This window comes from Equus przewalskii, chromosome 17 (genome assembly GCF_037783145.1).
Source record: "Equus przewalskii isolate Varuska chromosome 17, EquPr2, whole genome shotgun sequence".
NCBI classification, from domain to species: Eukaryota; Metazoa; Chordata; class Mammalia; order Perissodactyla; family Equidae; genus Equus; species Equus przewalskii.
This window is the reverse complement of record NC_091847.1, coordinates 12,602,739-12,622,330: the sequence shown is the minus strand read 5'-3', so window position 1 is coordinate 12,622,330 and position 19,592 is coordinate 12,602,739. Positions and strand designations below refer to the sequence as shown.

Genomic DNA, 19,592 nt, shown 5'->3' with positions numbered 1-19,592 from the left:
CTTTCATAACTCTTCCTTCTTCTGGGATCCAGGCTGAACCCAGCATTCTTGAGTGAAATATCCCCAAACCCCCACCCTCCTCTCCTCCCCTAATAACTGAGGAGCCAATTATTAAAGGATGTGTTGCCTTATGCCTCTGTGTTTGGAGACGATGCTGGTTTGCTTTTCACGTTTCTATTTAGAGCTGCACTGTCCAATATGATAGCCACTAGCCACACGTGGCTATTTAAATTTACATTAACTAAAATTTAAAAAAATCAGTTTCTCAGTTGCACCAGCCATATTTCAAGTGCTCAGTAGCCACATGTAGGGAGTGGTCACTGTATTGGACGGTCCAGATACAGAACATTTCCACCACTGCACAAAATTCTTTTGGACAGCACTGAATTAAAAGAGAGAAACTAGCACCTCACTGAATCCCGTGAGGCAAGAGATATGGCTGGATGGCTTGTTGTGTTAGAGCAACCTACAATAACGGTCAGAGCTGCCCCTCTCCCAACACACACACACACATACACACACACAAAACACAGTCTCCTCCACAGGGCTCAGTGCAGGCAAACCCCAACAGACTTCACTGTAGGAGTCCTGGAGCTCACTCTCTAGGAGCGTGTGAGGGCACGAAGGGAAGAGGAACCCTAAAGGAGGCAAACATCTAAAGGCTTTCCTGTTTCTCTTTTCCTCTCCATCTTCCTTTTCTACTTTTTTCTCCTGGAGGTTGTTGGAGTGCTGGAGTGCTGGGAGCACTGGTTGAACCTAGAACAGGGGTCAGCAAACTGTGGCCCATGAGCTAAACCCTATAGTCCTTGGGCCAAATTTGCCTCTCTGCCTATTTCTGTAAATACAGTTTCACTGGAACACAGCCGGGTCCTTCTATGTATGTACTGACTGTGACGACCACAGCCGAGTTGGCCCATAAGCTGAAAACACTTACTCTCGTGCCCTTTCCAGTTTGCTGCCCCTGGAACGTGATACCATAGAGACAGGAGTCTCTACCTCTGCACCACCCCCGCCTCTCAGAGCCTACAGGTTGTGACCAGCACGTGTGGTCAGTGTGGGGCTCACCCCTTCTCAGTGAGATGCCAGATGAAGACAGATGCGCACACAGGTGCTGGGGAAAAACCCAGTGGAATGGTGACTTTTGGGGCCATCCCTGGGGAGATCCTGCCCCCATCTGAGGGGCCAGGGGTGTAAAATGGAGCAATGCAGTAAGAGCCTGCAGCTGAGGAGGGAGTTGTAGAGATATTAAAGTAGGCATAAGAAAACCATCACAGGAGAGTGCAAAGCTGGCCACCACTCCCCACAGAGGACAGTGGCAGTCCTGAGAACGGGCAGGTACTTACGTTATGAGTCATCACAGGGGTCAGGGCACCGTGCGGCTCTCCCCTGGAGAGGGTCTGAAATGATGAAAAGTCACAAACACTTTTTCTGAGAAAGGGGACTGGGATAGAAGCTGACGTCTAGATGTAGGAAGGGGTGGGAGTGGGGAAGAGTCCGCTGACCGTGTCTGGACAAGGAACAGCCTGTATACGAGCCCCAGATTTTAAATTGTTCTTAAATGTCTGTTAGTTACACACTAACGGGCTACAGTGTAACCCTCTCTGAATGTGAGTAACGATTCCTCTAACAAGACGGAACTGCTGAGAAGAGAAATGTGATCCTGGAAGTGTGTGATCTGTGTACACTCAGAGGCTGACTGAACCGGGAATTTGAGCCTCAAAGCTTCAAAGTCTTAGAAATAACTGGAAAGGCAGGCTGTGTGATGATGGTCACAGGACCCCACTGCACGGCAAGATTCTGCTCCTCCCCCGTGCCAGTCCTCAAGGTGTGAGGAACTGTGTGGCCTGTCACGCCATGAGGAGGCACCTCCAAGGCCTCTCTCTCCACTGAGCATGGCAGTGTCCGGCACAGCCAAGGGGCAAGTCCCCAAGCTGAGGGCACGTGGACTCATGCTGGCTGGCTTGGACAAGTCTTTCCCCTCCCTGAGCCTCAAGTTCCCCGTTTCTACAAGAGAGAGGGTGTCGTTGATGCGTTCTGAGGCCCTGTCCTGCTGGCACATCCTAAGCACAAGGGTCCTCAGGAAAAAAGCTCTGAATGAAGCGTGAGAAGGGAAAACAGAAAGAGCAGTCCCTAGAATCTTATTTGGTGAGAGAAACAAACTTTTTGTCTACCCTGATGCTTTAAGTTCATGCTTCATGGAAATCCACACTAGCTCCTTGGAGGATCAAGTCCTTTGTTCAGAGAGCCCGCAGGTCCCATGTGCTCCTTAGGCCCAGATGCCCCTGCACTGCAGGGGCTTTAAGTAACCCAGCCCTGCTCTCCTGCTTCGTGTTACTGCCGCCTGTTAGGGGTGGGCACGTCCCTAGGCAGGAGTGGAGGGGAAACCAGTAAACTGTCACAAAATTTAGAGAAGGACAGGTGGAGTGGGACACAGAGCTCAGAAGCTTCCTGGAAACAACCCTTGCCTAACCGGAGGGAGAAGCCAGACATGTAACTGGGTATTTCCAGTCTGGGGCTGCTGCCATCTACACCAGCTGCTGTCTTTCACCAAGCACAAGGAAGAGAAAGGAGAAGGAGGAAATCTAAGAAAATCCTGTGATGAGAACAGCTGAGGAATGTGTGTCCAGAGGAGCAGGCTAAGGAAACTGGCCAGTCCTTCCGAGCGTCAGCCTCTCTGCTGGCGAGTCCTGTAGGAATCTCTTCACCGGAAAGCCCTAACAGCGCCTCGCAGTCTGGAGGACCTGCAGAGGCTTTACCTTTTCATCTCCGCCTGGCGCTCTCTCAGCCTTCAGGGCCTCAATTTCCTGCTGCAGCCGTGTCATCTCCTCCTGTAAAAGTGAATGAACATTCACAGAACTTGGATGAGCTAATAATCAGATGCAATTATTGAAATACTTGACCCAGAGTCTTCTCAGAGTTCAGTATCTGCTAGATACTGAAGAGAAAAGGCCAAAATACGACACGCAGCAAGTTATTATGATTTTATGAATCACAGCACAAACCAAGACTCCAGCTAAATTTCATATTTTGTGTTTCTATGCTAGGACAGAATTCAGCCTGGGAAAATTTTTTTTCAGGAGAATATAGGGAGCTGTAGCTCAGTCTGAAGGAGCCTTTCTCTCTAAAGGGCAGGTGAGGCCCACAGTAATCACCGGGACGCGAAAGGAATGAGTGGCTTAGAGTCTAGCTCCAATCGGCCTCGTTTGCTTCCTCTTCTCCACAGGCCCCCGGGACCCTCTGCCCCGGAGCTCACCAAGGCCCTCTTCCACCTGCCATCCTCACCTACCTTAAGATCCAGCTTCCAAATGGCTCCTGTGCCACAGTGGCCTCTCCTCCCCTGGAGCTCACACAGAACTCTCCGGGCCTCACTTCCTGCCTCCCACTGCCACCACCTGTGCGTGCAGCATCCCCACTAGACCACGAGTTCCCAGAGGGCAGGAACTAAGGCTTACACACATGACATACAGACACCCCAGGTTTTCATCAGGACATCTCTGCTTTTGTAAGATGTTATTCCTTTCACACTTTATAAGACTCTTCTTTTAAATACATTCGTAAATTGGAAAACATTGTTTGTTAGACTGTACTCTCAGTTTTGGGTTTTGGCACACACAGTCACTAATCTAACTCACTTCTGGCATCCTCAGAGGTACCTACCATAGTACTCTACTTGTCTGACACATAGCTGCTTGATTAACCTACTTTTTCAACTGCACCTGGACAGGATGCCACAACAGGACAAGGGGAGGTAAAGAAAGAGATTTTACAAGACTCTTGGTTTAATGTCTGTTGACACCAAGCAACACTTACTCGACAATGTGCTTTAAATTCCTGTTCCTGACTTTTCAGGTTTTCATTCATGGCTACAAGTGCTCTCAAGTTCTGCAGGATACTGAAGAGAAAAGGCCAAAAAATGACACGCAGCAAGACATTACGATTTTATGAATCACAGCACAAACCAAGACCCCAGCTAAAAAGAGACTCCTTTTTAATTTCCGTTGTCTCTCCCAAGAGTGTCTAATGGGTTCTCCACAAATGATGACTACCATTTAACTGACATTATTATTTGTTTATATGCTGGAGTCCATCAGGCCATATCCAGATGAACATTACAGAATCCAGAATTGAAATGTCAACTGCAGAAACATCAAGTTTCAAGAGCACTGGATACATCTAAAGATACCAGAACACAGACAGTATCACAGACCATTTTTAATTTCCATTCTGAAAAGGAAACAAGTTGCCTAACATCATCAAAAGCACTAATTTGAAAATAAAAATGTCAAGTCTCTAATAATACTTTGCTCCATATCATGAAAGAAGGGTTTCTAATTACAGAGCCAAGTAATCTGTCGGTAATACTTTGCTAAAAATGTCCATCAAACCCAGAACTGCTCAATCTGTGCCTGAAGCTTTTTACGATTTCACAGTTTCATTCAAATGAGTGACACTTCGGAGATTTACCACCCAGTGTGGTGCTAAAAAAAGATGCCAAAGAGAAATGCTTCTTATATTTAAAGTGACTAAAAACAATTAATTTAAAATTTAAAAAAACCCAGCAGCTGTTTCTTGGCCAAAAAAAGACTGTACCTTTACTCCTAAGGAAAAGGGCTGAAATGTGTGCTGTTAAAAAACGGGTAACAACGGTTGACTCCAAGGGAGGAGAGCTGGGTGGCCGGGGGACAGGGTGGGAGGGAGACTTTTCACCAAGTGCCTTTTTGTACCAGGAATGTATTACTGAGTTTTTAAAAACAGAAAAAGAACAAATTACAAAAAGATGCTGCTTCTGATCCCAAGGGGAAGTGGGAGAAAGAGGTGGTTAACTCAGTGCAGCCCAAGCGCCTCTCAGCACAGGTTCGAGCACTGGGGAGTCTGCACATTCCAGGCCGGCAGGGAAATGCACTGACCTGGATGGGGCCAGGAGCGCTGGACCCTGGCTCCTTAGTCCTGTGCTCAAACAGATTAAGCCACCAGGTGCCGGCCAAGTTACTTTCTTCAAAGAGAAAACAGACACATGCTGAAAGCTCTTACCTGGGATCAGCTTTGGATTCTATCTTCTCCAGGGCGGCTTGTTCTTTGTCCAGTTTCTCGCTATGGCTCTTCAACTGCAAGAGAGAATGGAGGCACTGGTGCTACAGACATGGTGGATTAGAGGAGTGAGCCTTCCGTTCTCCCTCCCCCTGGCTCACACTAGGACTCCACTGCTGACCGGTGGCCAAGCACACCGGATTTGGCTGTACAGTGAGAAAAGAGGTGGACAAGAGAAAGAGGACGGGGGTGGAAGCACAACATGGTAAGGTCTGGTGGTAAAAGAAACCTTGGCAATAGCTTTAAATCACAGCGGCAAATGGGGGAAAAGTCAAAAGTAATGCTGACTGCAGGTGCCTTTCAGTAGGAAGGGGTGAGCAGAAAGAGTGGCTATGAAAGACAGACCTGGGTGTAAATTCCAGAATACCACTACCACGGCTAGTAACAGGGCAGGGTTAAATCTCCTATCTTCTTGAATAACTTCATTTTCTTTTTCTGAGACAGAGAGTGAGGATTTCAAAAAAGAAATTTTAAAGAAACTTAGATTTTAATTTATAAGGCATGCACTTATACCATACAATAGAATACTACGCTGCTATTAATGAAAAGGAAGAAAAAAGCAGCTCTTTTATGATGATCTCTAACACTTACTGTTAGTTGCAGTAAACAACCTATGCAAACCATGATTCCAATGTGTCTCCAATGTGTAGAAAGGAATGTATACACTGAACATATAAATGTATAAAAGAACATACACGTTAGTTGCAAATGCATAAGACATTTCTGAAAAGAGTCATAAGAAACTGGTTACTCTCTGGAGAGGGTAACTGCACGGCTGGGTTACAGGGGTACACCCTTTGTACTTTGTAAATTTTCAACACATGCGAATGTGTTACATATGCAAAAAAACAAGTTAAAAGTTCCAAGGGCTCTAGTTGAAAATGGAAGACTGAGCACAAGTTGCAGCAAGCCCTTCTGGTCTCAAGTCCTAAAAACTCCAGATGATTGTGTTGGAACACAGGACTGGATACCTCGGGGACAAGAAAGACAGCCAGTAGGGAGGACCAGACAGTGGAGGACTGCTGTGTGGGATTCAGAGATGAAGGAAGAACCAGTCTGCAGGGCTGGGATCTGCATTAGGAGCAGCCACCTGGGCTAAGCAGTGAAGCTTGGCTCCCATAACCCAAGACTGCTGCTCAAGTCCCAGAGGCAGGGCAGGCTCCCAGAAAGTCGGCAATACCCGGGAGAAATGGGGAGTTCCCAACCCTGAATACCACCAGCTGATCCCACAAAATAGTAGGACCCACCCTTCCAGAATAATCACATGAAGCAACCTGCATAAAATGGAATCTACACAGTTGGTAACACGAAAATTCAGAAGCAAAGATAAGCCTACCACCAAGAATTATCAAACATCTAAAGAAAGATAAAACCATTAAAAAGATGTATCAACTCAACAATGAATTCTGACCTGAAAGAATAAAGATGAAGACAAATTTTAGCACAACAAATGCCCTAGAGAGACAGGAGAGGATACTGCATATATTAAAAAGAATCAGCCTCACACATAGGAAACTAAAGTTGTGACTGCTGAATTAAAAGTGGACAGGCTAGAACCTGGTGGCCCTGCCAGTGCAGGGGTGTGCAGCCTCCCCACAGGCATCAGGTGCTGTTATCCGTCCTTGATCTGCCATGCCCTGCTTTGCTTTCCCTAAATTTACTGGAAAGACAGGTCTTCCCTGTTCACTAGGTCATCCGGGAAGGGCAGGCTTTGCTGCAAAGTCCAAACCTGGGCCCACAGGCGGGAAAGGGTTCAGGGTGCTCATTTTGCCCAATCCTTGCCTTGAACAGATAAGGGGACCGAGGTTTCAAGATGAAGTTCATTTCTTATTCCAGGGTCTGGTCTTTAGTATTCTGACCAAATCAGGCTTCTTCATGAGTTGTTCAGCCCAAGGTTTTGTATAGCTTCCCATTTTTCGAGATGGGAATTAGCTTGACTGCCCTCATATAGTAAGCTCTCTGGGAGGTCTTTGGTGCCAGACTGCCAGCATTCAAATCCTGGCATCCCTCTGCATGGCCTCTCTGCCTTAGTTTCCCCATCTGCAGACAGAGATGGTAACAGTGTGTCACCAGGGTTGTTATGAAGATTTAGTGGATGAATATAAGAGTGTGCCCAGAGCACACCCAGCACACAGTAACGCTGGCTGCTCGTACCATTTGAGGACAAGAAGACTATGCCACGTTATTAACTTAAATCACACCCTCTACCTTTCCAGCACATGAAAGGGGCTCAAGAAATACTTGATTTAGTACTTAGTGCAAAAAGTGACTTTATAGCCACTTAGGATTTACATCCGAAGGCATATAAGCATCCTAGGAGATTGATATCAAGATGCTTGCCTTTAATCTCTTCCAGGTTGTTATACACAGACTGATCCACGACTTGGCAACTTCATGCCAGGGATTCTGCAGCATTAGAAGTGGGATAGCTGCAAGGATCCCACCCCGAGAGTTTGCCATCTAATCCATGAGGAATGTAGTCACAGAGGAGTATAAAGAAAGCTCATCTGTCCAAAGCAACACAAGCATCTTTAGAAAGAATGAAAAAACTTATTGTCATTCTTGTGCCTGCCCTTTTCAAAGATTCTGACAATAACTGAAGAGACTAGACCAGTCAGAACTAAAAAGCTTTGTCAGATTTATAGCAAGGCAGTGGCTAAGTGCTGTTATAGTGTCATAGAAATGAGAATTTTAAATGGGCAAATTTCACGTGAAACTTAAAAGACAATAGGGACTGCCTTGGTTTCAGAGATGTCTTCCACGTGGTCCAGAAAGTACTCAGTGGAGCCTTCACAGTGAAGCCCTTGCAGAGTACAGCTATAGCCCGAGCACTAAAATCACAAAGAGGACAGCTTTTTAGATGCAGGTGATGACAGCTTTCTGTGGAAACACAAAGGACAGGACTATCTAAACTCCCTTCATGACAGAGCTGGCATCAAAAGCGACTGTCTTCCTCACCTGGCTTCCTAGGCAATCAGAAGCGGGAGGTAAGCAACACTCTGACGCTGATGTGAGATGGCACACTCACAACCGGGATTAGAAGACGGATCACACGGTTCAAAATACGCCCATACCCTCCTCCTCTCCTCAGACCCCGCCCCCATTCTGGCCAGGATGTAACTGGCAATTGCGAACAACAAATTATAACCCTCTGTAGTTCCCTCATTTTACAAAAAGAAACCTTCTCACTCTCAAGGAATTCGGTGTTTTGAAGCTATTCTACAACCTGTGGCTTGAAGAGCAGGGCCATTGACTGTGAGTGACCCAGCCTGTTCTTCTGTGCGGCCCGCCCCCTGCCTATCAGGCCCGCCCTCGCCGGGAGCCTTTCCTGACTTGCAGCCCACAGGCATCTCTCCCACCAAGATCCATGGTGGCATGGATACACTGATGGCACAGCTCATGCACTGCCATGTGACTGTCCATGTTCCCAGATGGACCTGAGCCCTGAGAAGGGGATCACGACTCCTCGACACAGACTGATGACACACGGCGTCCCATTAGCACTGCAGGTCAGAAACCATTCTCAACAAGGCCCATGGAGGAAGGAGAATCGGCTCACCCCTGTCAGCGTTTTCTTCATTTCATCGTGTCTGCTCTGTAGGTTGGTATGATTTGCCTGCAGCTGCAACAGAAAGATAAAAGATACCTGCTCTCATTTGATCCTTACAACAATACAGATATGGGTGTTATCCCCATTTCAAGATGAGACAAAAGGAGCTCAGAAAGATGAGCAAATAAACTGAGCAAATGTGGGAACTTTAGAAGGGTTGCCAACAAGTGAAGGAAAAGATCTCACATAATTAGCACCGACTACACGTCAGGTGATATCCTAGGTCTTCTGCATAAATCCTATCACGTAATCCTTACATTCAATGGAAGAAAATATTATTCTTATTTTACAGATGAGGAAATAAAGACTCAGGGCGGGTTAAGTTACTTGGCTAGAGTTTCACAGCTGATAGCTGATAAAGCCAGGATTCAAATTCGGGCCTGACTTTTCTGTGTGGCCACAATCAGTTCAGTGAACTAATTTGCCCATTCAGAATACAGACTGCATGCCAGCACTTGGTATTCTAGCACTGAATATGACTGGTTGGCAAACAATGGCAGACAGAAGAAAGGACTCCAAGCTTCAACACAAAGAGAAGGAAAATGAATTACTCTTACTGTTCAGAGTTACATGACTGTAAACTTACGTCTAAAAGTGTCACTTCCCTTTTCCTTACTAAAAAGGTATATCTTTGTGCTATCTATGAAATTTGACTTTGAATTCAGAAATCTAAAAACATTCCATTAAAAGCTCAAAGGGTTTGTACGTTTCTACTTTTGAAAAGGGGACGTGGCAGAAAACCACCATCAGACTCTTTGGTTGTAACCTACATACAAATTAACAATGAGAAATTTTATCCTCTGTCTCCATGATTATTTCGAAATAACTTGCCCCATCCTTGAACCTACAGGAAACCTATCGAGAATTATGTCACCTTCAGAAACCATTGCTCCCAGGTCATGCTTCTAACTACCGGTCTTCCTGACTGATGAACGGTGACATTTCCATCAAGGCCTACCAAGAAGCGACCTCGAGCAGAGAGCAGAAGTGACACAGGAGGGAAGCAGGTGGACCCTGGTTTCTCCCTTCTGAAAGGGAGCTCTCTGTGCAATGAGAACTTTTACCCTGTTTATGCAATTGGTAGATAAGAGGATTTCTGCCCTGCGATCTTCTTCTAGAACAGAGTTTGGAAAACTTTTCCTGTAAAGGGCCAGGTAGTAAATAAATACTTTAGGCTTTGTGCGCCACAGGGTCTCTGCTGCATCTACTCGACTTGGCCACCGGAGCTTGAAAGCAGCCACGGGAAAAATGTAAACAAACTGGTGTACATATATTCCAACAACACTTTCTTTACAAACCCCTCTTCCAGAACCTCCTTTAACCATTCTCCCATGAAGATCTTAACTCTTTCCTCAATTTCTCCCTTCTTGAATAATGGTTTGATTTTACCTGAATGAAAATTATAAAAAGAAAACACGAACCTCTTCCAGATGTTTGGTCTTCTGCAGAATCTGCTTGTTTAAGGAAATGACTTTCCGACGATGTAGCTGCGAGGTTCCTAATTTTTCCGGACTTTCTTCAGCTGATAGCTCAGACTGCTGTGGGAAACAGGGAGGGCAAACCCAAAGGATTTAATTAGTCCACCTGAGTTCATGTAAGACCCATCCATTCCTGCTCAGCCTGGGCAGCCAGTCACAACCAGGCCAGTGCAGCCACGGGGTCCTGTGCAAAGCCCAGTCCAGAGAAAGAGATTCTGACAAAATGATCAAAATCCCTATCAACAGAATCTGCATTCCTGGCAGAGGGAACAGCATGTGAAGAAGCAGAGGGATACATAACTGTGGTTATGTTGATATCACACAGGCAACAGGGCACCATCAAAGGGTTTTAAATAGAGGAATAACATGGTCATGTTAATATCTTCATAAGACCATTCTGGAGTTATCAAGAATGATGAGTTGCTCACTTTCATCCAAGTATTATAAGTATATGGTTAAAAAGTTTAAAACACTCAGAAGCGCATACAATGAAAAGCAACAGCCTCCCAATTTATTCTCCCTATCCATGGGCCCACTCTCTTTTAACCATTTCTTATTTCTAGTCTTCTGGCGTTCACAGAGGATGGATCTGAGACAGATGAAAGCTGCTGAGGGAGACCAGCAGGAAATTCCTGAAATTGTGGAAGAGAGGAGAGGATGGAGAAGAAGGGTTGGACAGGACGTGGAGACTGTCAGGACTGAAAGTGAGTAAGGGAGAGGTTTACGGGTGGGTGACGAGGTGATATAACAACATCACTGAGAAACCACGCAGTATAGATATGCCTGCAAACACTTGTCTCAAGACCCTAGTGAGAAGCCCCAGGAAAAGGAAACAAGAAAGTCGACCCTGTTGCAACAGGTATTCTCAAAATACTTCTGGGATGATCAGAGACAGCTTTAATAAACAAATACTCATTTCAACCACATTTCCCTTTTACTGGAAATATCCTAATTCCAATCATTAACCCTAAACCCAAGTGCAAAAAAGCTATCTGGGGATTTGATTTTCCCTGCACGTCTTAACAGCGATCACAGGCTTGAAAATCTAGTATATTTACCCACAGGGAAAAGCGATAGAAAAGTGAGGAGGAGGAGAAATTGGATGATATAAGCACCGTTTATTTTGGTTAACAATTTCTTTGAATAATTCAGCAGCATTATTAACAGATGATGAGTTTTCTGCTGCTTAACAACTCCGGAGGTGGGCAACAACCAGCAGGAAACGGCTGCAGAAAAGAGTAAGGAACATCGTCTTCTATCTTGAGGGTTGACAGGCCAGAAAAACTAAGCATTTGGTATTACAGCATATCTAGCCTTGAAACCCGGGATTTTGGAAAACGTCAATGAACATGCTCCAGTTTATCTGGATTTCTGGGAATTGGAGATAACTTTCAAACATGCAATTAATTTTGGTCACATCAAGATATTCACAACTTATAGTCTAGGTAGGGAGAATTGCTTCTGAAAATATTTGAGAGTATAAAGAAAGAGGAAAGAGGAACCAGCACCCCCTCCCAATTTCCAAATCACTTGTCAGAAACAGAATTATAATTAACTAATTGTATCTCCTCTGCTTTGACTGCATCACCCTGAACTATGTGATTAATTTGGCCACTTTTATCTGCATATATTCAATAGCCTTTTTCTTACAGTTAATTTCAGATTTGGGTTTTCACATCCAGCTTGGATTCCTTGATGCTGATTTCCAAAATGTCACGGGCATATCCTCAGAGCATGCTACTTCACTAGCAGAATTACATAAGCCTTCTATGCCATGATTTTTTGATATCTGAAAAAGAATTAATTCCCCGTTCAATGGAACTACCCTGCAGGGTGTGTCTCTATGTCTGCTGTCAGGATTATCTTGGGTACCCCGACCTCCTCCAGCTGCCTGTCTGGCTTTGGACCAGACCAAGTTGTGGGCAGGCAGGCTCCAGGGCATCGGTGTCTCGCTCACCCACAGCCGTCCTTCAGTCTGCAGGGGTGAGCACACTCATTCAGTGCTGTTCTGCACCTCTGGCATGAGGTGGATCATGTCTCCAACTCTCGGCAGGTTTTCCTGCTGATTAACTGCTTCTATAGCCAAGGTCCCAAGAGAATGAAAACTGCACTTCCTACCCAGCTTCCAGACCCCTCTTGTCAGTGGACCTGGCACACACACAGTTTTGTTTTAAAACTATGAATTCTGACTTCACTTCCAAGAACCCTTCTTGTAGGAACACCAGTAGCTATCTTGAAATCTGGCAAGAAAATTTCCAGGTTGGCTAGCTATCTCTTTCTTTCTCTCTCTCTCTTTCTCCAACTTTCTCTCTAGCTAGATTTAAATTTTTAGCTACATAGTCCCTCAAGGCTCTTTCAGGGAGTCCTCAAGGACAAAAGCTTTTTCATGATAATACTAAGATGTCATTTTTTTTTCACTTGCATTCTCTCATGATTATACAGTGAAATTTTCCAGAAATTACATGACATGTGATATCATTGCTTTGATGTTAATATGTAATGCATTTATTACTGTTATCTGTAAATGAATTACTATGTAAGCTAGTGGGACCTCAGTAATTTCCAAGAGTTCTTAAAGGGTCCTGAAACTAAAAATTTTGAGAACTCTACTTTAATCTCAGGGGCCTGGCTCACTTGGGGATCATGTATTGGTCCCAATCATTGATTGGGACAGCCTCATAAGTACTGAGCTCCAGTCAATGGAGTCGGCCCACTCATCATTTATATAACACTGAGATGGGAAAGTTCTTTCTGATTCTACTCTTTTACTAGACAGGTGACTCAAAGAGCCATAGAAACAGAGAGAAAATACTTGCAGTGCACATAAAGAATCTTGAAGTCTCCATACAAACTTACTGTTATATCTCTGTTATGACAGTATATTTTCTAAGCACACATGGGCTTTCAAAATCCTTTCTCTTATTGCTAGGGAGCGATTCTCATTGCTCTGCAGAGTCCCTTAAATTTGCATCTGCAATGTATTAATGTACACTAATATTAGGAGATTAAGTGCCATTTCCGTATTTGACATTTCTCCAGCCCAATTAAAATGAGTGATATGCACAAGAACAGGCCCAAAGTACATATAAATTTGTGAGTTCCTCCATTTGCCTTTGAGTTTAAGAGATGGTGCTATGCAAACTGCTTTGTTTAATGGGAAGTTATTTTTATACAGATAACATCGTTCATTCTAGCGCGGAACTGAAGAGATCTGTAATCTAGTTGACAGAAAGCTAACTGCTCCATTTTTCAAACATCCCTTTTATTAGGGAACCTAAAGTTTTCATTTCTTTCACTTGTCACCCTTAAAGCTAAAAGAACTAGACTGATGAAGGCAGAAACAGGTTTTTAAAGCACTTTGGCTCAAGTGACATTCTGTTCACTGACAGTCACAGTGGGAAGAAAACTGAAGATGACCAAGTTGGATTCTGAAGGAGGAGACAAAGTTGGGCAGATGGACAGTAGGAGAGGGGGCTTTGGAGCAGTAAATCCTTGACAGAAAAAATTTAAATCCTTGGGGCATCTTAACCGATTTCTACTTGAAGAGTGCAGCGTCTCTCCAGGAATGCCAAGCATCTACAAATATTCCACTTTTGTTTACACTGGAGCAAGGGCTAAAGTGCCAATCTAATTTTGTTCAACAATTTCAGATTAAGAACGTGCTTTCAAACCCACAGTGTGGATTAAGATGACGTATAGTGCAGATTCAATATTTTCTAATAGTTGACAGACACTCACAACTTTTACTCCTCAGGTGAACCAAATTTAAATGTCATTCAAGAATATTAATCTGGTTCAAAACAGTAAATTCCTAAGACAAACAGAAAGTGATTACTTTAGCTAAAACTGTACACTTTTGTAATGAAAGAGACCCAAAAGGTTATCTACATCCCAACCTTCTTCCTAATACAGGAATCTCTCCTATATCAGCCCCCTCCCCCACCAAAATATGGTCACTAGGCTGTCAATAATAGATTCCTATCTCATGATGGTGCCAGAAGTTCTCTCTACTGAACAGATGTCGGTTTCTGGCACCATGATGAACACTTACACTGAAAACAAGTAAACAGGAAATATAAAATATTTTTTTATAATCTTTTAAAAGATCTGTGAGCTAGCAAGAATGTAAGAAATCCTGGAAGGCCAAAAAGCCAGGAAAAGTGGAAATCCAGGAAGGTATGTGTACCCACTGAAGTTGGCTTTTTTCTTGAGTATTTGCCAAGCTAGGTGATTTCAAGCTTTGAGTTTTAGAATTCAACAACTGCTTTGCATAAACCTTGACACAGGTGTAGGAGGAAACAGATCTGCAATGAGATTTTGTAACAACAGATTGGCCTTCATGTAGTTAACAACCTAAATTCACACACTACGTAGACGGTCCCTGAACCCGCCAAGTCAAGACTATGTGCACAATGGACTTGGTCGTCTTCAGTTTTCTTCCCACTGTGACTGTCAGTGAACAGAATGTCACTTGAGCCAAAGTGCTTTAAAAACCTGTTTCTGCCTTCATCAGTCTAGTTCTTTTAGCTTTAAGGGTGACATGTGAAAGAAATGAAAACTTTAGGTTCCCTAATAAAAGGGATGTTTGAAAAATGGAGCAGTTAGCTTTCTGTCAACTAGGTTACAGATCTCTTCAGTTCCGTGCTGGAATGAACGATGTTATCTGTATAAAAATAACTTCCCATTAAACAAAGCAGTTTGCATAGCACCATCTCTTAAACTCAAAGGCAAATGGAGGAACTCACAAATTTATATGTACTTTGGGCCTGTTCTTGTGTATGTTACTCATTTTAATTGGGCTGGAGAAATGTCAAATACCGAAACGGCACTTAATATCCTGATATTAGTGTACATTAATACATTGCAGATGCAAATTTAAGGGACTCTGCAGAGCAATGATAATTGCTCCCTAGCAATAAGAGAAAGAATTTTGAAAGCCCATGTGTGCTTCGAACATATACTGTCATAACGGAGATATAACAGTAAGTTTGTATGGAGACGTCAAGATTCTTCATGTGCACTGCAAGTATTTTCTCTCTGTTTCTATGGCTCTTTGAGTCACCTGTCTAGTAAAAGAGTAGAATCAGAAAGAACTTTCCTGTCTCAGTGTTATATAAATGATGAGTGGGCCGATTCCATTGACTGGAGCTCAGTACTTATGAGGCTGTCCCAATCAATGATTGGGACCAATACATGATCCCCAGGTGAGCCGGGGTGTGCCCAAGTGCTTGTCAGAAGCAAAAGCAAATCCTCTCTGAAAGAAGAGAGCTTCAACTCTTGGCCTCAAAGAATTTCTCTATTAATTTCCAAGGAATATGAACTCACAGTCAAAAGTCAAAATCACAGATGAAGTCAAAGTATCACGAGCAAAAGCCAGCAGAAACAGACAGCAGAATCAGACCTGAGAAGACTCACATGCTTATACACCATTCCTCCCTGCAGCAACAGAGACTAAGGGTAATCTCTCTTGCACATAACAGTCCGACTTATCTTACAGAAGCATCCACGGCTCTTTCCTCTGTCTTTTCTCTAACAAGATGTTGGTCCCTTTCACCATCGTGGCTGCTATCCTCTGGACATAAAAAAAATCACTTAGGAGCTAGGTTCAGCACTCCGGATGGAGTCTGAGGGCTGCAGATAGAGCAGGATCATCGCTTCGAGACCCATGAATTTCAAAGACCCATATTCACGTAACCTGCTGAGTCTAAGGCACAGCTCTGGGTCCTAAGGTGAGCAATACAGGATCCCTGCTCAGAATGCAATTAACGTTGACGAGGCGTGAACAAAATCCAAAACACCCCACTTTTACTCCCCATGAACTGCTCTCAGGTGAGATGGCATCCTCACAAATCCTGAATTGGTATGACTGATTTTTCTGAAATTAAACAAAATAGTTCACATTTACCTTCTCTAAAAAATGAATTTATTTGTTTGGGCTTGTAATTTCAATCTAACATGTTTTTGAATGTTAATTCTATTCTTCAATGTACTAGCCACCTTTTCTTTTCTAGCTTTAAATGATGTTCAAATCTGGCAAAGCTAATTCCTTTGTCTTTATCCAAATTGATAAAGACCCTAGAAGGTATAGGTTGTGCTATGTGGCTTGAGACAATCCTACCAGGTTGACAACTCAGTAGCTAATACCATTCTCTCTGCTCTTAGTTATTGTATTGCAATAACTCAGTCACTAAGAATTTAGGAAATCTTGGAGCAGTTTGGAAACACAAACATATTGAGCATTATTCTCTTCAGGTTTACAGGATTCCTTAAGATCTAAATTCTGATTCAGTTTTAAATCCCTTTCCCCACCTCTCTCTGTTTAGTTCAACAAAGCTTTGCTTAGAGCCTGTCAGGTATGGGGCACAGTGAGCAGCGCTGGGGAAGGGGAAAAGACACAGACCTTCCCCCTGGACCCTCACAGTCTAGTCGGGGAAACCCAGCTCATTCACAAATAAAGGTGTTGCATCCTCCACATCTCCCCAAGCCTAAACTGTGCCACAGAGGAAGAGAGAGTTTTCAAAGCTCTTCTCGTTCCTTCTTCTCCCTCCCCTCCTTTCCTCCACAATGTTCATGAAAACCCATTGTGTTAGGCCCTGGGGGTAGACAACGATCCCAGCCCTCGTTTACAGCAGACATTCTGGTCCTGGAGACAGGCAGAGACAAATGAAACAGTGCATTGTTAGTCGTGCTAGAAGAAGACAGCAATGAGTTGATCCATACAACCTCACAGAAGAGCCTGTCTTCGGAAGAGAGGTCACCCTCCAGGATTACTGGGTGAGTCTACACAGAGCCTTCCAGTCATCCACCAGCCTCTATAGAGTATTTATTCTACACTAGGCAACAGGGATACAGAGCTGAAAGATGAAATCTTGGCCCTCCAGAAGTTTACAGATTTAGGGCATGACTTATCTAACACCTGTGACTTGATGTGAAGAAACGAAGTCTAGAAGGAAGGGGTAAAAAATCTATCCACATGCTCACTTTTCCTCATCCCAACCTGGGCTGTTCTATCCGTGGCCACAGAAAGAGGTTCGCAAGAGGGAAACTATTCCCTTGTACCACACTTCCTCCCCAACTCCACAAGCCAATGCTGCTAGAAAATGATAAAAATGTTTTTTGGTGTTTTTGGCTGGATGCCAGGATTAGAAACATTCAAAGCTAAGCTTATTAGAAATCACACTGGTTTTAGATCAGACCTGATTCTCTAACAAAGTGGTCAGAGTCTTCTGGTTGCTAAACTTCCCGTGACCTTCTGACCCAGGCCTGGTTCCTGGAGTAGGCTATCTTCTCTCAGTCCCCAGCCCTCTTAAGCTATCCTTTTCCATTTCACCTCAACTGGGTACAATTTTAAAAAGTCATCCATTCTACCTATGAACAAGAAAAAAGTTCAATATCAACTACAACAACCACACTTCTTTGGGCAGACACCGACAGTTCCAATGGCAACACAAACTAAGCAGCAATTGTCATCCACTTGAAATCACACAAATTATATTATTCTGTAATTTATCTTTTTACAGGTTGACGGACTCCTAACCGGGAGCTCCTCAGGGCAGCATCCATGTCTTCCTTATAACCCTGTCCCTGCCCCCAACACCTGACACTGCCTGTGACATAATGCATGCTCAACAGATGTCTGCTGAAAGAAGAAATCATCCCACCTAGGAGGTCAATTCTGTCAGTTCTCTGGCAGAAAAGAAACCAAGCTGAAACTTAAAATATCTCCAAAATTATACCAATTTTCTTTATAAATGTTTGCAAAGCCTTCATAACACTAATTGGAAATACAAAACCAGGGTAGAGAAATAACAAAATGAAGGCAGCTACCTAAGACGGAAGATGATACACTAACAATTGATTATTTGGGGTCAATTCCATCCAAGCTAGTTATATAAATTTCCTGAGGGCCTACTTTGCAGAAAGACCTTACAGAGGTGCTGGCTGACCTGTGTGCCCAGCATCATTTGGTTTAATAACAGCAATCCCTTCCTTTGGGGAATCACTCTCTTCCACTCTCATTCCAGAAGGGCTGCCAGCCACAGAACCCACTTCCTGGCCAGAGCAACTGGCCCAGAGAGGAAGACGTGACCGGAACCATGCCGAACATAGGAGAACCTTTCCATAGGATTTCACACACGGACGTGGGGAGGCTGCTGTAAGACGGAACCGATATTTGGTGAGGCCTCCAAGGTGGTAACGGAGAGAGACACAGTGAAGCAAGGGCAACAAGATATGACAAGGCTGTTTTAGCCCCTAGGACCCTGCATTCACGGGCCTCCCAGTTCTGAGAGCTGATGAAGACTCCCACTGGCTTATACCTCCATTCTAGGCAGAGTTTCTATTGCTTGCAACCAAAAGGCTCCTATGACGCACACTGGCCAGGCTAGTGAGTGACAGACTTAAGAGGTAGTTTTCTCTGCTGCTTGCATTATAAAGTGAAATAAAATTACCATGGTAGATGGGGGACAAAATCCACTCTAGTCAAATGCAGCTGTCTGCACTCTAGGGGCGACTTTCTGTCCTTTGTGTTTTCTGACCACACCCTGGCCATTACTTCTTTCTGGCTACACCATGATCTAATTACCTAATGAGATTCCCCAGGTGCTCTTGAAAGATAATTTCAAGACAAAGTAGAGGCTTCTGATTCACAACCGGAGAATGGTCCTCAGAATCAAAGGTCAGAAGCAATGGTGCCAAAATTTTTCAATTGCTGGACAGGAAAATCTCCAAAACATATTGAGAAAAAAAAATTCCTTCCACAAATAAGTCCCTTGATGACCCCAAAATTCATCTCACCATGGAAATAAGATCAAGGTGTTGACAGTCTTCTGGCTAGGATGATACCTAAAGAGTTGGATGAGAACATCTGAATGTCGTATTTTCCAGCGACATGAAAAGCCACTGGCACATCCCAAATAGAAACTTCCATAGCTTTCAGCAGCTTAGGTGTGACTGTGTGTGAGTGCCTGGGCTGTATCTTTTTCACTTTTCCTTATTTCTGTGGTTTTCCCAATATGACTGAGCCTCTTCTCTTCACTTAGCCCAAGGTTGGCAGCTGGATGGTGGGAGAGTCTAAAGAGACATGGTCACTACAAAGCCAGGAAGGCAGATACTAAGGATAAGAAAGGAAGTCATCCCCACTTCCCCCTAAGGATGCTCCATCTCGCCAAGGAGACAGGTTTCAATGTCAAGATAGTCCTGTATGCAAATCTGGAGTTTATTAGCTGCACGGTAATGAACAAGTTACTTAACTCCTCTGATCTTTAGTGTCTTCATCTGCAAAATGGATATCACATCACGAGCTTTTGTACTGGGCACCAACACTGCCAGTCATTGGGCAAGGCTCTGAGGTTACCGAGAAGAGTGAGATGTGGTCCACATACACATAAACAGATGGTTTCAACTGCATATGAGTA

At 44.0% G+C, this 19,592-nt stretch overlaps 1 protein-coding gene across 8 annotated transcripts in view; it reads right to left on the bottom strand.

Moving 5' to 3' along the window:
• CCDC93 (coiled-coil domain containing 93) overlaps positions 1 to 19,592 on the bottom strand; it is a 103,443-nt gene that overhangs the window by 18,800 nt on the left and 65,051 nt on the right. For all 8 annotated transcript variants that reach the window (XR_011528681.1, XR_011528682.1, XM_070581174.1 and 5 more), the window contains 6 exons: positions 10,120 to 10,236; positions 8,648 to 8,710; positions 5,032 to 5,105; positions 3,811 to 3,892; positions 2,757 to 2,828; positions 1,344 to 1,397 (listed from right to left, as the gene is read on the bottom strand). Coding sequence is in view for 6 of the 8 variants with exons in the window: in XM_070581174.1 (XP_070437275.1) it covers positions 1,344 to 1,397; positions 2,757 to 2,828; positions 3,811 to 3,892; positions 5,032 to 5,105; positions 8,648 to 8,710; positions 10,120 to 10,236 (462 nt within the window). In the remaining 2 variants the exon portion in view is untranslated. The remainder of the gene's footprint in view (positions 1 to 1,343; positions 1,398 to 2,756; positions 2,829 to 3,810; positions 3,893 to 5,031; positions 5,106 to 8,647; positions 8,711 to 10,119; positions 10,237 to 19,592) is intronic.